The sequence below is a fragment of the Pseudorasbora parva genome, chromosome 4 (genome assembly GCF_024679245.1).
Source record: "Pseudorasbora parva isolate DD20220531a chromosome 4, ASM2467924v1, whole genome shotgun sequence".
In the NCBI taxonomy this organism is placed as follows: Eukaryota; Metazoa; Chordata; class Actinopteri; order Cypriniformes; family Gobionidae; genus Pseudorasbora; species Pseudorasbora parva.
The window spans coordinates 20,627,139-20,646,062 of record NC_090175.1 but is presented as its reverse complement, the minus strand read 5'-3'; the positions used below and the strand labels follow the sequence as shown (position 1 = coordinate 20,646,062).

General features: G+C 37.2%; 1 protein-coding gene across 5 annotated transcripts in view; it reads right to left on the bottom strand.

The window, feature by feature from the left end:
• rgs12b (regulator of G protein signaling 12b) overlaps nt 1-18,924 on the bottom strand; it is a 49,280-nt gene that overhangs the window by 15,753 nt on the left and 14,603 nt on the right. For all 5 annotated transcript variants that reach the window (XM_067441257.1, XM_067441258.1, XM_067441259.1 and 2 more), the window contains exon 5: nt 303-324. In XM_067441257.1, the coding sequence (XP_067297358.1) occupies nt 303-324 (22 nt within the window). The remainder of the gene's footprint in view (nt 1-302; nt 325-18,924) is intronic.

The following is an 18,924-nucleotide window of genomic DNA, read 5'->3' as shown; positions in this document are numbered from 1 at the left end:
TCAGAAAAGAGCTGTAAGTAATTGAGGAAATGTGAGTAGTTTAGGAAAAGAGCACATGATGGTGAAAGTAAAGGATAATATATATATATATATATATATATATATATATATATATATATATATATATATATATATATATATATATATATATATATGATGGAGTAAAAAGAAGTGAAACTATAAGAAAAGAAACTGTGATAGAGAAGCAAAATCAAATGGAATACCTAAAAACAGACAACTGATCAAGAGGATCAGATGTGATTTGAGGTTGTAATATATTGAAACATTGATTTATTACTCACCACCATCGGAGACAGCCGCAGACTGCAAGAGAACACAGAAAGACATGTGTGAGTGACTCTCTTCACCAACGCAGACACACTCTGAAGTCTGCAGCATAGCAAGGTAATCTGGTGGCATGATACACACACCAGCTCTTCCTGTTTTACTGCGGCAGTCTTTCACACACACGCCTCTTCACTCATTCAGAGATAATGAGACGCATCAGGTACATTCCAGACCCCGCCCACTGTGACGCATTAGTACCGCCCATTTTGATTTGCCTGAACATGTCACTTTGGTTTTGTAAGAGATTAAGCAAGAGACTGAAACTTTCTCATAGTCATAGAATTATTACACAGATAGTTAAAGTAGATACTTTGTTAACTGCATCAAAACTTTATTGCAATAAAGCATTGCATAAGTGATTTATTCACAGTAATGACCCATGTATTGCAAATGATGTTACAGTCATAACAGTGGCGTTGGTGAGTGGATCCGTGGGATGGGGGACATATGAGTGATTTCCTTTTAATGTGGGATCAAAGGATCAAAGTACAGTGATGAAATATACAGGGTGTGAGCTTAAATAGTAGCAGTTTATCTACAAATAGCACATTTACTTATAAAACTGGAAACAAATAATCAGGGGCTTTTTATTTTATTAGTATAGCCTTCTAAAGTTTAGGGTCAGTAAGATTTTTCACAAAGATTTATACTTTTATTCAGCAAAGAAGCTTTAAGATGGACCCTTTTCACATTTCCCGGTTTCTCAGAAGCGGAAGTCGTCATAATTGGGTTAACTTTTATAGAGGTAAATGAGAGTATACATATGAAGAGGGCAAAAATAGAGTGAGATTGATAACGGCAGTGAAAAGAGAGAAATATTTAAATTTTACAGTCACAAAAGCACTGAAGAGACGACAATATTACTGTGTTTACTGTATAAAATAAATGCAGCCTTGGTGAGTATAGGGGCGTCTTTTAAAAACATAAACCAATCATAACGACCTTACATTTTTGAATGGTAGTGTATATTTTTATATGAACTATATATTGATATATTAAACTAAAAATCACACAGCAACATCTGCTACGTTTTGAACATCTCATTCACCATAACATACTGAACTAGAGGGAATCTACCAAGAGTACCAAGGATCACAATGAATTTGTGAATGTTTTTCTAAATCTGTAAAAATGGTGAGGGGAAATCTGCAAAATTACGATGAATGGATATAAATAAGACAGAGTACTGTTGAGAGCTGAAAACATTATAAAACAAGCCATAAAAAAATCAACTTCACATTTTATTCAAATAACATGATCCAAAACTATAAAATGGGCCTAAATAAACAAAAACAGGGATGTGCAGGGAATTCAGAAGAATTTTGACAATTAGAATTACCATGGCAAATCACAAATAAAATAGCACTTTATCTCCAAAAGAACTGAGTCAAGCATTGTTTGCTCACTCAAACTTGACCCAAGCCTTCTTAAACTAAATGCTCAAATGAAAAGAAATTTAATTCCATATTTGCAGGCCTAAAAATAGTTATTCAAATTGATTGCAGGACAGTAAAATGGGAGTCTGTTCATGTACAATCCAGCAACAGTCATGGGGAAGAGGAATAAAAAATAACCACGTCAGGCAGCTGGTACCAGGATGGATAAACAGAAAGATAGATGGAGTTTCCATTGAACAGTGTATACAAAGAAACCTGCTGGAACTACAATTTCTGACCTTGTAATTAAGCCGTAATTGACCCTGGTGTTATTTAATACTTTTGGATTTTTCAAAAAATTCTGTCTGTCTCAAAAGCTGTCAATATATTTGAGACGATATCAGAACTGCCTATAACTTCTTGGTCTACTGACATCAGGGACACATGCTCTGTCTTACCATCACAGATGACTGTGAGGTATAAATCATTGACTGCTCAGCCTTGCTGAAAGCTAGATACAGGGCCTTTACTATATAAACAGTGTTAAACGTTTGTTTTCACACTATGCTTATCACTTATCCTTCATTTACATTAGTGTAACATTAGAAACATGGAAGCCTGTTAAAGGTTTAGCTATTTTTAGCATGTTGTCAAGGGACTGTCAAAAATTTTAATGTAGGATTGCAAGTCCTGCTGACCCGGTACTAATACATTATCTGAAAACAGCATCTGAAACCAGAAAAGCAGGCTCTAAGTCTAGCAATGGGAAGAATGCTATTGCAGATCTAGTCAGAGTGATGTTGATTTTCAGTGGTATTGATCATTCTTCAGAACCTGTCTGAATCAAATGCCTTGAAGAGTTTACAGGAAAGCAAAGCACTAAGCATCTTGCCTATCCTTTTCTCTTATGTTCTCTCCTCTTCCTGCACCTTATAACCCCTTCTGTTTCCCTCCCTCCTCTTCTCATTCCAGTGGGTTCCCTTCATTTTTTGGCAGTGGAGCTGCTTGTAACCACATATTGAAACATAAGTGGCCTTTTCCAAGCCCCCATATTCCAACCTCTCCACCCCTCACATTCCTGACTCGTTCTACCCTGAATCTCTTTCTGCCTTCTTAATATAAAGATTGTGGCTGACAGAATCTGCTGGCTGGGATGATGGTGCTCTTTGTTCATTGTTGAGGTTGATCTAAAACAATATCTGTATTTTTAGTAGGATAAAATCTATAAATCTATTAATCTCCACAAGCCTGGGGCAGATGTAGTTTTCTTCTGTGACTTTCATGTGACGCAAGCATAGATTGTCACTGCATTGAGAAAGTCGGAAGAACCTAAAGCTAAGTGGCTTCCTCTGGGACACAGTGTACAATTTGAATAAAACAAAACTAAATGTAATTAAGTAAAAATAAATGTATTTGAATATTTTATCTTCCTGGAAATATTGATAAATACCTTAAGTTAGGTCACCACTTGGTGTTCAATGTATAATCTTGGTTGCGAGGCAAAAAAAAAGCATCCGAGAACCACTGGACTGAGCTCTTGGCATAACATTCTAACAGCCCAATTAGAAATCATATATTTTAAAGGGGGGGTGAAACACTCCGTTTCAGTCAATCTCATGTCAATCTTGAGTACCTATAGAGTAGTATTGCATCCTTCATATCTCCGAAAAGTCTTTAGTTCTATTATATTTATAAAAGAAATATAGGCTGTACCGAGTCTTTCCGGAAAAATCCTCAAGCATGGAGATGAAAACGTTACCCTAAATAAACCATGGCTATCAGATTCAACTAATACAGATATGATCCAGAATCAGATCCGGAGGCTGAAATAAATTGAACAGGAGAAGCAACAACAGCAGGACGTCTCTGTGGTATGTGGCCTGTCAACATTTGTGTGTGTTTACTCGCAGTTTATGAGGACATGATTTGGTTTATGGACTTTTGTATGCGACTAAACCTTAGCAGTAGCAAGCAAAACGGTTTTGCACGTCAGACTAGTGTAACGTTATACATAGAACAACAATGGAGTAACCGTTAGCGCATTTGAATGAAGAAGCACGCTTTGTGAGAACGCTAGGTTTAAGTTTGGGTGGTTTTACAATAAACAAACTGACACCTATATTGGTCAGCTAAACAAATGTATTTAAACACACACCATAGATCGCATGCTCCATTGATAAATTAACTAACGTTATACATGATCGTGTTGTTTACTGATGTTTACTTACGCGACGATAGCCAACAACAGACATTTGAAGCAGTTTTACTCACCGCCTGTTTCCAAAGCAGGACCATGAACCTTTATCGCTTGGACCGCTCCGTCAAAAACACACTTCTTTGGTAAGTTAACTGTTGATTTCGTGAAGTCCTGACAGCAGAGACCGTGGAGATCCACTTTTGCGACCGAAGGGTATGTTGTGACGCTTCCCGTCATTTCTGCATTCAAATCGGTTCAAATGTAGCGCTGCCTTCCCGTAATGCTGTGCTGAAGCGTTGAAGTCGCTTGATGTCACCCATAGGAATAAAGTGGAGCGCGCCGCAACAGACTTGTTGCACGGACTAGTGGATCTGCTGCACCTGAGAGCAGTGTTTATGGGAGGCATGCATCTAGTCACGCGCGCACCTTTCCGGGAGAAGAGCCCGTACGGCCCATACAAGGACATTCCGCTCTGTCGACATCAAGCCGACCCATACTCGAAAAAAACTCTCCGAAACTTGTGAGAAACCGGAAGGAGTATTTTTGATACAGAAATACTCCATCAAACGTCCAACATTAGTTTTTGAAAGTTTGTCTATGTTTAGGATGGGAATCCAAGTCTTTAACAGTGTAAAAAGCTCAGTCTGCATGAAACAGCATTTCACCCCCCCTTTAAGAAAAATAAATAAATCATTTCAGACATGTTATCAAAGCATCAAGAACATAAGTTCAGACCCATCTTGCTTTCATCTCAGCATCTCTCCGAGTCTGATGATCCTGGTGTGACTTCATTTGTTTTCTTTCTCTTCCTCTCCACTGTGCATTCGCTAACAGACTATGGAGAGATCCATAAATACCTCAGGGTTTGCATAAACTTTTAACTCTATGCAGATGGACGGTCTGTGATCTCTCTCTCTCTCTCTCTCTCTCTCTCTCTCTCTCTCTCTCTCTCTCTCACACACACACACACACACACACACACACACACACACACACACACACACACACACACACACACACACACACACACACACACACACACACACACACACACACACACACACAGAGATGTGTGGATGTATGAGTCTCTTGCTATATGAGACACATTCCTTTCTTTTTCTTCTGCGTTCACAAAATGGACACATTTTGAGTATCAAATGTTTTTTTTAACTTATTTCTATTAATTTAGACAAATTTAAATTTAACTGAAACTGGGTTGGGATTGCTACTTTCCAGCATGCTTTTCCATGGCACTCGAAATGGAGAGTAAATGCTAAAATTAAGTGTTTTAAACACTGTTTTTTTGTGCAAAATTAATGTTAAATTAGAAATGTATAAGTGTTTAATGTTTAGCTATGCCAATTTAGAAAAGTTTCTGTAATGTTATGTTTTTTGGGGAGTTATCATCATTGTGACAACAAGTGGATTATGAGCTTAATTTGAGAACAGGTATGTTGAATGCTCTGCAGTACTCATTCAACAATTGCAATGCTCTGCTAGTGCTCAAAGCATTGTTACCAATTCGTAAGTTAGCATTTATTGAATTAGCTAGTTAAATCTATCCACGTTTCCACTAAACATCAAGTACAGCTGCAGTGAGGTGACGATTCAAAGGGTTAGTTCACCCAAAAATGAAAATTCGGTCATTACTTAACCTAATGTCATTCGACACCGTAAGACCACTTTGAAACACAAATTAAGATATTTTTGTATATTTTCAAGACCCATAAAAGGCACTAAAGACGTTGTTACAATGTCCATCTCACTACAGTGGCTCTACAATCATTTTATGAAGTGACGAGAATAGTTTTTGTGCACAAAAAAAACCAACAAAAAACTAAATAACGACTTATATAGTGATGAGCCGATTTCAAAACACTGCTTTCAGAAGCATCAGAGCTTAATGAATCTCGTGTCAAACCACCAAACTGCTAAAATCACGTGACTTTGATGATCCGAATCATTAATCCATACAATTATTCATAATGGTCCGAAGCTTTGTTTTGAAATCCGCCCATCACTATATAAGTCGTTGTTTAGTTTTTTTTTGCGCACAAAAACTTCTCATCACTTCATAAAATGATTGTAGGAACCACTGTAGTGAGATGAGCATTGTAATGACATCTTTAGTGCCTTTATGGGTCATGAGAGAGGAAATGACATTGGTGTCAATGAAGGCCTTTCTGAGCCATCGGATTTAAAAAAAAATATCTTCATTAGTGTTCCGAAGATGAACAAAGGTCTTACGGGTGTCAAACGACATAAGGGTGAGTAATTAATGACAGAATTTCCATTTTTGGGTTAACTAACCCTTTAACTGATCAACGATTGGCTCATTTACTTAGAAGGCGGGGTTATTTGCCATATTGGACATTGTACTTTCTCCTATTCATAAGTAATCAGAGTGCCCCATCTTCCTATGTATATATATATTAAAAGTCTTTGTTACGGCAGGTCTGGTTTAGGATGGATAGGGATAGTCCACCTAAAAAAAAATATAAACTGTCATAATTTACATCACTTACTCTCAAAACTTATTTGTGAACAGTGAAGTTGGTATCACCACCTCAAAACTAGTTCAACATTTACATGAATATCCACAAATGTGCTTTGCGAGTAAAGTGAGTAAAAAGTGAGGAACTAAATATGCATATACAAAACATCACTTGTTGTATGCCCAAGTGTATTTATTTACACAAGGCTGTGGGCAACACACGCACAACACCTCAGTGCTGTGTTTGCAAGGGTGAAATATTCAAACATGCACTAGCTGACACATGGGCGACTATGACAGAGTGTGAAAGAATAGCTAGTGCACATTCAAAAAAGGCATTATGTTTGTATACATATAACCTCACAAAGGTGGGTCTGTCATGAATAAGCTGCAAGCTATTTCACAGTTTTTGTATAATGTGACCCAGTGAATCAGGACATTAAACAAAGGGTGGAGGGAGTTGCAGTCACACACTTCACACAGCCCATGCAACGGTTTTGCTACCAGGAACATGACTACTTTCAAGATAATATTTTCAAATAAATGATGTTCTTTTGAACTTTCTTTCTTTTGAACTGAATAGGAGTTGAAGGGATCGAATAATTGCTAAGGGAAATGAGGGATGTCAGTTCTCTGTAATTCTGGTCAAAAACAAGTTTGATGACCACTCTCCCTCCCACAAACACACATTCCAATAAAGTGTTTGAAAAGTAACAGACAAGGTTTTTCCAAGCCTAACACACTGTGGTTTTAGAAGAGGCAGGAAACTGTGGGACTAATAGCTAACGGACAAACAGATTCCAGTGTTTACATTTGAATCTGAAATGAATAGCGCCTCGCATTGAGTGCTAAGTTCCTCAGGATAGAAAGAGTGAGTTGTGTGTGTATAATCCCATACTTGCCAATTTGCTTTGGCTTTGCGAATGCTAAAGCTCACTTACCACACAAACTCTTTAGGACAGACATACGAGTATCTGTAAAATACCCACGTCTAATCAATCTGCACACATTCGTCATAAGGATTAGTTCTATGGGGGCAAAAACTGAGCCAGAGTAGCCCAGGTGTGCTCTGTCTCTTCCTCCTTTCAGACAGCAGGTCTGGAGGACGTTTACATAGCCATTGAATGGAATGGAGACTAACAAAAAAGACATTTCTAACATCTTACAACGATTAATGGAGAGACAAGTCACAGTCTAGACACACAAAAGACAGATAAAGAACATGGAATATAGCAGAGAAAGAAAACAAGCGTCAAAAAGTCAACAACTTTTTCCACTCACCGTATAAAAGTAGCAGACCCTTTTAAAAGACAGCCTCTTTTTTAGACTCATGGTCTTTTCGCGGCGTTTCTCCATTCATATAGCGCAGCTGCCAACGTGTAGAGACCCAACGCATTGACTAACGAATCCATTCCTCTCACACGCCTTAGACTGCACTCATTTCATTCCTCTACAGCAAGAGCCGACATGCTTTGCGAGCGCAAGACAGACACTCAGTCTTACTGACAAGGAAGTTCCATTCTGATTCTGTGCTGTTACCATGACAACCTCGACTCAGAAAGCGGCTTGGTTGCGAGCGAGAAATTCAGATGGAGAAGAATGCGACGGGATACTCTCGTTCCTCTCTTGCTTGACCTGTGTAGTAACTAAAAAAACAGATGTCAGACTCTGTGATCGTTTTCAACACTGACTAGCTCCTCTTTCTTTTCTCTCCCTTAGAGGAATCAAGAAATGCTTACTCGACCGTTTCACCATCCCTGGCTTTGACACAACTCAAATAAATCCTCCATTCAAGACAAAAGAAAGCACTCACTCCGGGCCTCCACCGGCACAGCACCGCGCTGCCACTTTAAATAATCATCCGTCTTAATTTCCCAACATCTAAAAACACAGCCAGGGAACTCAGCAGCCAAACTCTGTTGAGTTTCTCAGTACTGTAAAAAAAATGTGGAATCCAAGAGGATGGACAGGCCTCTGGAACGTCCTGCTGAAAGGCGTATTTTTGAAGGAAAGTGAGGCGCGGGGTAGCTAGAGAATGACGTAAGGTGAATGACCATGTCGTGAGAGTGGATGTTAATGAAAGGCAGGTTCTGGAGAGGGTCATATCAGAACAGAGAGAGAAAGTAATAAAAATATCCCAGAGCTGGAGGTACAAAGGCAGTGTTTGATACAAACCTTGTGAGCTCGATTCAAAAATATGAGCGGCGAAATTGGCAATTTCCTGAGTAGAAGGGAGAAAAAGAAAGATCTTAAAAATACTTGGCACATGTATATTATATATATATATATATATATATATATATATATATATATATATATATATATATTAGAGGACCATTAAAATTATGCTGTTTGGCTGCTGGTGAGATCTTTAAGGGAGGTTTGAGGGCCTTATTTTTAATATTTTGGGTGGGCTGTTTTTTATCTCCCATCACGAAAGCTAAAACAGTTAGGCTCCATTCAAATGATCTTTATATGATCTATAATCTATAAGTTTATTACCATATAAATATAGAACACGGCCCTTTGTAGATATATAAAAACTAAATCTTAAAAAAAAAATTTTTAACTAAAGTTGCTTCTCAAACATGTTATATATATTCAAATAGGCTATATTTATAAATTAAAAACATTTAAAATGATTCTCTATTTTTAAGTTCTCGCCTGGGTATGCTGGGAGAAATAATGTTGATTGCTTTGAGTTGGTAATGAGTTTTCTGAATGCTGGAATACTTTATATGACTTTTGCCCGTATTTTCTTTCACAATTTGCAGTCTGGATGCATTAACAGATTTTAGGCAAGCAGAGTGAAGCGATTTTGCAGAAAATCTCAGTGTATGATGGGTACAGACTCTGATTTTCTTTTCTTTCTTTTTTTTTTTTTTTACTTTAGACACGGATTTCAAGCCAGTTGCAGGATAATGAACATGATTTTTTGATCCCATTTTAGAACACACATTGTTTCAATTTGCTGTGTATATTCTAGCAATGAGGTGTGTTTCTGTGAAAGTTACTGTTTTTGTATAACAACTTGAAAGTCTGCTGGTGTGTGACTCTCAGCTGTTTAGTGCACGACGCTCAGGTTTTTTCTGTAACCATTTACAAAGTTGGTGAGCATTTGATGTCTAGTGTTTTAAAATCTGTGAAGTTTTTAAAGATAAGTACAGTATTCAAGATTTACATTGGTGAAATACAAGGTTCTGAGAGATGGTTGGTTACGAACAGAGGAATGACAGTGTTTCAGATCACAGGTGACAGCACTGCAAGTTCACATTCAAACGCATAGGTTGGCCCAGATCTTCATTCTAGTACTGTGGCAAACATTTCAGATGGGGATTAGCTCTCTGAATTAGGGGAAGTCCTGGGACTCTCAAGAGAAAAACCAATACATAATACTGAGTCAAATCTCAAGTCATTTGAATGCAGATCCACATTCATGTTGGTGGCTGTTCCCCTGTGGGCACGAAGGCATTAACAGTGGTTCTCTCTTCCGATGGAGCTTATGTGAGCTAAGCGGGCTGGCAAACAGACAGACCTGTAACTCTACCCTGCACTCTATCAACCTATATGATAATCTATGATATTTGTTATTATTATTATTGTTAATATTAAGGTTTCATGGCATTGCCCCACAGATGCTCTGGTGAGTTCTAACTTGAAATACTTTGTAGGTGTTAAATGCACAACCATTGCACAACCAATTTAAAAGGAGCTAAAAATAAACTTGAATACAAACTTTAGTCTTCATTAATCAATGTGCTGTAGTAAATGCTAGATTTGACAATAATGATTTTTTTTTATTCATCCAAAATAATTCCTTTATACATAAACATGGATGACAAGCCTGAACAACACTGCAAACCGCGAACTAGAAGAAAGATAATTAGCATAAACAATATCACTGATGATGGAGACATCATTTAACTGTACATATATATGCTTGTTAAGGTTTTATTTTATTTTACAGTATGTGCACTTAGGTGTACTTACCTAAGAAATCACTGGGCAATATTAGGCAATTACATAGGTTAAGTCTAGGTTTAGGGGTAGGTTCTGGGTTAGTACCTAGTTATTACCCAGTTATTAAAATCACTATAATATGTGCATAGTAGCACAGTGGGAACAGGACTGTAAAATAAAGTGTAACCATTGTTATATTTACACAAAGTAAAGTTTAGCTGATCTCTTTATTAGAAGACAACCTTGTCTCAATACTGCCCTCTGCTGTATCTTCCAACACAGACACACTCACTCACTCGTTCACAATTTCTTTTTAAATACTAATTAAAAAAAAAAAAAAACATTGCATGCATATGATTTACAAGGACTCCAAGATAAAACTAAATTATATTTAGTGAGACATAGAAGTTAATCTCGATATTTTTTAATTTTTTATTTGTTTAATCTTTTGGGTGAAATGCTTCTCTTCCAAAAAAAAAAAAAAGTACTTTTCCCCAAACTTCACTGCAATACCAAATGAGTTCACGAACAAAGTATTCATGTTTCATAATGTTTCACATAACTTCCTCAATGACATCTGATTAAATTATCTGACAATTTTTGATTAGTATTCTTTCTCTAAGGGGAGGGCAGCTTCATGTGAAGTATATGTTTTGTCTAAACCTGTACAATTTCAACAAAACACATTTTCAAGCAATTGATATAGTGAGAATGAAGACAAAATTGCTCATATGACACCTGTATAACTATAAACAAACAAAAAAAAAATCAAAAAAATGATGGCAAATACAGAAATCTTTCATCAGGAGCTCATAAGAATTCTATAACACCTGATTGGACAATTTAGGCCACATGATTATCATATGCAAGATGATTCGTGATCAAACCATAAAAGGTAAAATATATAATTACATGTGCAAATATATTTTGTATTGCTAATTGCTTTAACATACAACAACATAATTAAAAATATAAAGTATATAAAAGCACAAACCATATTAATGAATGGCATCAAATGAGCATTTAATAAGCAAAATTCACTTGCTAACCTGTCCCTCAGCAGTTTTTAAACTAATTTGAGGTTTAAACAGACAAGGACCTGCATTCCAAAGCAAGATCGCACAAGTACTCGTGCAAGTGGTGTTAAAATCCAAAGAGCACCTCCTGATCCCAACATTACTCTTAAATATTAACAACAAACAGAGACTCAAGCGATAGAAAACTGACAGAGCATCCACAACCCCACCTCAACTAAAATACTCTGCCTCTAAACACAACATGACTTGACAGATCAAACAAGCACACTAGTCCGTACAAATGTGCATATACAGGTACTCACTCCATCAGGATTGACGCTTAAAGTTGGCTCCATGTATGGCAGTGTTAGACTCCACAGTTGGGCGTTAAATGACTCCCCGCTCTGCAAACACATCCATCCACTGGCTGCGTCCAATACGGCATGTGTGAGCATACACAAGTGTGCAAAGAGTCCGTGTTCACAGTCTGTCCCTGTCACTGTCCCTGCGTCTTGTGTCGTTTGGTTCTCTCTCTCCCCCCATTTCTCTCTCTCCCTCGCTCTCTCGGTCTTTCCACCCACTCCGCTGTAATTCCTATTCCGCCCACAGAGCCCAGGGCTCACAGACAGAGATGCAGAGACACGCTCGCAAGCGGGAGTGAGTGTGTGTGCGCTCACTCTCATATACTTCACAGAGGCGTGAGAAACAGCCACACACACACACACACACACACACGCACACACTGAAATATAAGTGCTTCACAGTGGGATTCTTCATGTTATTTACACAATGTGTTGTGTCACCTACTTTGTATGCCTTGAGCACAGCATCTACTTAAAGAAGGGAGCGTGAAAGAATCACTCTGTGTGTGTGTGTGTGTGTGTGTGTGTGTGTGTGTGTGTGTGTGTGTGTGTGTGTGTGTGTGTGTGTTTTTGTGAAATATCAGGACACAAATGTGTATAATGACATGGGTATGACATAGGTATTACAAGGAGAGGCTGAAATATGAGGACCTTGACCATTTCCCCACTTTTCAAAAAGCTTATAAATCATACAGGATGAGTTTTTTGGAGAAAGTAAAAATGCAGAATGTTTCCCGTGATGGGTAGGTTTAGGGGTAGGGGCAGTGTAAGGGGATAGGAAATACAGTTTGTACGGTATAAAAACCATTACGCCAATGGAATGTCCCCACATTTCACAAAAACAAACGTGTGTGTGTGTGTGTGTGTGTGTGTGTGTGTGTGTGTGTGTGTGTGTGTGTGTGTGTGTGTATACAATTAAGGGGGTTCAGCTTCCTGGCATGTGTTTATTTCAGTGTGTGTATAATCACAGTCAATGTGCACAACAAAACATATCCGGAACATTGAATTGTTCGTCTTTGCTTGTTTGTGTGTGGATTTGTCTTGTTTGACAGGCACTATTAAAAGCATAAATCTGGTATGAAGAGCTACATTCTTTAACAAGTCCCAACCCTGTTATCTCTATAAGTGGTGTTTAAGAATCTGAGGGGTCTGTTTTTTGGACCCTGGAGCAAAGCAGTATCATCACTGTGATAAATCAGTCAGAATTTGTGACTGATGTGATGGTACATGCAGCTGAGCGTATTTGACTCGGCCGCAGAGAGTTAAAAAACCACCATACTGCTTATACTATTTATTGAACAAATTGTACAATGAGTTTATACACCCATCTAGACTCATAAACATATGGGTGAGAAAATACACGTACAATACACGAAAATACATGTACAAACAGAGTGATTCTGAAAAAAATGTCTTAATCAGGCAGTCACAAGACAGAGTTGAGAAGAGTTGCTTTCTGGGTTGCATAATTTATTGGGATTCTATCTTGTTTTTTAATCAAGTTTTTCAACTACAGGAAATACTTTTCCAGTGCTGTGTCATTAATATTTAATTATGCCTTGCGTTGCACAACAAAACAGTATTTAGGTTAAAATTTTGAGAATTAATATTATTTTAAAAAAAACGTATCCACAATTCTAATGTTCCATGAACAGTGTGTAAACTTATGAAGATTGAACCATCATGAGTCTTGTTGCTCAAGGCTGATTTCACAGATGCATGACTTCATGTATGCCACAATCTTCTCAAGACTCTAAAAATTATTCAAATTTTGCAATCATTCAGGCCCATTGCCCCAAACATACAGCGAGGATCCATACAAATGTGCACCGGCTACCCTGTCACCAAGTTGTTTGAGCAAGCATGCATACAGCATATCCGATTATGCAATTACATTTCTATCATGCAACATAAAAACAGTATTATTTATATAGTCAAGATAAGACTTAAAGGGTTAGTTCAGCCAAAAATTAAATTGATATCATTAATGACTCGCCCTAATGTCGTTCCACACCCGTAAGACCGTAAGACCTCCGTTCATCTTTAGAACACAGTTTAAGATATTTTATATTTAGTCCGAGAGCTTTTCTGTTCCTTTATGAAAGTGTATGCACACTATACTGTCCATGTCCAGAAAGGGAATAAAAACATCTTCAAAGTAGACCATATGTGACATCAGTTAGTTAATTAGAATCTCTTGAAGCATCGAAAATACATTTTGGTCCAAAAATAGCAAAAACTACGACTTTATTCAGCATTATTACACGGCTCTGTGAAATACTTGATTGTGATTGGTCAATCGCGCATTCCAGCTGTATGTTATTTCCAGATAACACCCGCTCATACGGGTACTACGAGTTATCTTGACCGGTACTACTTCTATGCTTAACGCTGGCGCCATCCTGTGGCGTAAACAGGCGTGGGTTACAATGGAAGACTTCAAGGCATGTTTCCTTTGTAACGTTTTTAATATAGATATTTTTCTTACACAAACGCATCGATTCGAATCAGAAGGCTCTATTAACTCATCGGAGTCGAGTGGAGCACGTTATTTGACGGACAGCTGCATTTTTTATGGACTTCAAACACAACTACAACTACTGCTTGGATTAATGTTAGCCTGGACTTTTTAAATAGAACTCCGATTGTATTTGTCTGAAAGAAGAATGTCATATACACCTACGATAACTTGAGGGTGAGTAAATCATAGGCTTGGTTTCATTTTTGGGTGAACTAACCCTTTCAGCATTTATTTTCAACATTTAGCAAGGGTATATGGCAAATCTTCGGCAATAGATAAAGGCTTAAAGCAGGTTGGAACTGTTTGTCTTCGCGGAAGCTTTGCGTAAGAGCTAATCAAATATTTAATCTCAAGTTATTCTTATAACTTGTAATAAGTTAATCTTATTTATTTGAGACTAGTAGCCGTGTAATAAGCGGGATAATGTACACCCAGCCGGTTGTTATCGCAGAATAAACCCCGTCAGAGTGATCAGCTTCGCGTCGGGGTCCTAATCACTCTGACAGGGTTTATTCTGCGATAACAACCGGCTGGGTGTACATTATCCCTTACTTATCTTCTCTTCCATACTTGTTTTCAGTCCTCAAATAAAGATTAAAATGGTTATGAATCAGCGGATTGATTCATTATTCGGATCGCGTGCCAAACTGCTGAAATCACGTGACATTGGTGATCTGAGTCATGAATCAATACGCTGATTCATAACCGTTTTAATCTTTATTTGAGGATTGAAAACAAACACAGAGAAGACAATGCTGAATAAAGTCGTAGTTTTCGTGATTTTTGGAACAAAATTTTCGATGTTTCAAGAGATTCTAATTAACTAACTGATGTCACATATGGTCTACTTTCATTATGTTTTTTTTTTTTAACTTTCTAGACATGGAGAGTATAGTGTGCATTTACTTTCATGAAGGAACAGAAAAGCTCTTAGACTAAATATAAAATATCTGAAATATAAATTATACAATTTTATAAAAAATAAAATATAACTGTGTTCCGAAGATGAAAGTAGGTCTTACGAGTGTGGAACGACATTAGGGTGAGTGATTAATGACATAAATTAAATTTTTGGATGAACTAGCCCTTTAAAGCCTGTTCACACCAACAATGAGGAATATAAAGATAACTATATTAGCATCCACACCATTCTGCAGGCGTGCTTATCTGTTGCTTTAAATGCTCGAACTTGTTGATAGATTCTGATTTTAGATTCTGTTTTTATCATAACAATATTGTTTCTCTGGGCCGTTATCGTTATAGCTGTGGTGTGGACTGCTATTCTTTATTATTTAGAACGATTTATTTATTGTTATCTTCCTTGGTGTGAACGAGACTTACATGTTCATTAAAGAACCAGGGTTTTCCATCTCTGTGAAAAGCTGGAATAGCCTAGTATAAAAAGTGTGGTTTCTAGATCTGGAAGTTATGTAAATTAATACAATCTTAAAACTACATAGGCACTTTTTCAAAATACATGTTTTTATTTATTATTATTTATTATTTAATGTCCTTGTTTTATGTGGTGGATGGAGGGGAATATTTATGACATCAGCCAAAAAGTCATACTTGAAGTTACTCAAAGTTAATTATCTTTGATGAAAGATTAAGATACTAATTTTCTTTAAAATCATTCAACACAGGACCAGAGATGTGTACTTCAAGTTCCCTTCCAGGGTCTGTTTATGAAGTCAGTCAGTCTCAGGAGTGCCTTTCAGTTTAAATTACCCTTGTAAAATGAGTTTGCATTTAAAAATAAATGTATTCGTGACTCTCAACGATAGTCACGATTAGTTTTGAATTGGGGGGAGGGTGAAATTTGTTGGCTCAGTGAGCAAACTAAAGGCTCGAAAGGTTGGCATGATGTCACACAGTGTTTGTGGGCATGAAGAGAAATGCCATCTCACTGGGTAAACACTCGCTGACAAGATAACTGCATAGCTCGCGTTCTCTAACATGATAGGCCAGCCAGAGGAAGTGTGTGGTGTGTGTCTGTGTGTGTACTGGAGAAGTCGATAATTAGTGCCTTTCCTGATGTTGTTTGTGTATGTTCATCTCAGAGCTTGAGAGTGTGTGTCACAGCATTTAAGGACAGTATTCAATTAGCATGTGATTTAAGAGTGTGTATGCACATTCATGCCTCACTACAGAAAGTGTGTGAGTTAACCAGAGTCTCCACTAACGAGAAGAATGCTGCTTAATGCTCATTAGCACATGCACACACACACACACACACACACACACACACACACACACACACACACACACACACACACACACACACACACACACACACACACACACACTAATTACGGTGCTGCTTCACAAAGCGAGCTCTGTTCACACACAAGTGCCGCCACCCTGCATATGTACAGCTCTGAGAAAAGAGACGAAGCCACCGGAAAACAAGACAGAGAGATGAAAGGAAATAAAAGAGAGAGAAACTTTAGGAAAATGATAGAAGCAAGAGGAAAAAAAATACAACATTCAACCTTTATTTCCATATTATATATTAATTATTATTTTCACAGCATTATTGCAGTTTCTGTCTTAAATATCAATGCATTTGTTAGCATTTGAACAGCATAGATGAAAATCTCCCTGCTCTTAAGACCTGCTCTCTTCTTTACCCAATACTCGCTTTATGTAATCAGGCCAGTGTTTGTTCCAGTTACTAACTAGAGGAAGCGTTTCATTCTTTTATCTTATCATGCCCGATCAACAGTGTGACTGTCCCGTCAGAGTGGCACGGAGACTCACATTCACACTATGTGACTCAGCTGGTAAAGAGGGATTTTCTGCTCTTTAAAAGAGAAAGGATTTGATCATGAGACTAAACAAGTCCAAAAGAGTAACTGTTTTCGGGGATGAGTTAATCATTATCGACAGATCACTTATAATAGTGGACAAAGGTATGATTATAATATATATAATTATTACCAACTAATCACTGAATCACTGATAACCTTTCGAAAACAGAGTAGATTTTGCAGATATTTATTTAACAATAATTATGTAATTAAAATTAAACATACAGTATATTTAATAAACACAGTCATATTTAATACATTAGAGGTTTAGAGTTAATGAAAAAAAAGTTAGAGTAAAAAAAATATACACACACATATATATATATATATATATATATATATATATATATATATATATGTTTACATGTTTATATATATTTATGAATGTAATGTCATAGCATATAATTAAATTGCTATATTATATAATTATAATGTAAAGAAGATAATTAAATAATATTTTTATATAATATTTAAATGTAATAATTATTCTTACAGTTTTAAGATTTGTATATCTTTACATTGTATGCATATGGAAAAGGTTTTATCCAAAGCTATTTAGAGTGCATTCAGATGGCAGTCTAATAATAAAGTCTACATACAATCTCTAATAAAATATATTTTGAATGAAATGTAAGTGGTTTTAGCCAAAATCATCTGAGAATTACATAAATGTAAACGTGTTATTCCCAGGAAACTGAACCCACGACTTGAAATAGACCCTAAAGACACCAAAAGATGGAGCAGAGCTGTTTTGCCTTTTTTATTGTTGGCTCAACTCAACAAGCTCCATGATTTAGCCTACCATTTATATCTATAACACAATTGTGCAGAGTGAGTAATGTACTAATGTTAAAAACTTAGTGGTTAAATTCATGGGCCAAAAACAAAGGTTATATGGGTAGGAACCCCTAATTTTACTCAATCATTATGCTATACCAAGGAGGACTTTACTGAGCCCCTTATCAGAGGGTCTAGGACAATGCTCATGGCTGTCCCACTTATCAATGGAGAAATGCTAATAGTGATATTTGCCTTGGCAAGCACCACTATTTGCTATGCTTCTAATAATATTAGTGAATGTTAATGGTAATGTTAAAGCTGAAGTGTGCAATTTCTGCAGCACTAAAAATAATGATTTTCTTTCCATCATTTACCTCATCACTGCGGTTGGTCAAGCAAAAAAAACAGCTCCCCTAATCAAGCAGGGCAGCATGCTCTAACAAAGCATGCAATGTTTTTTTTTATAGCACCACAGATCAACAGTGTTTTCACTTTTCAGGCACATCAGTGTAAAAATGGCTTACTTATAGTTGTCTCTGCAAATCAAGCTGAAATAGAAGAAATGTGTAAAAATAAAAAAAATAAAAACACTTCAGCGTTAGTGTTACAAATTAACCCTCTAATTTTACACACACACACACACACACACACACACACACACACCCACACACACACACACACACACACACACACACACACACACACACACACACACACACACACACACACACACACACACACACACACACACACACACACACACACACACCCTATAATAACCACTGGCATGCTGGCTATCAGGCCAGACTGAGATGTGACGTGCTGTCAGTTTTTTCTTGCCCTGAGCGCTTCCATCTGAAAATTACACCATCCACGTATCACAGTCTCCTCCGTTGCCATGACAATCTGCCGTCACTACATTTGCGCGCGCGTCACATGACACGCTGATGCACTCTATCTCTTTGACTGCTGGGTCTAAAATTAAACTTACGTGTGCGAGTGTGACCAGGGACATTAACACACTGGAATTCCCTCGCTGCGGTGTCAAATCTGTTTTACA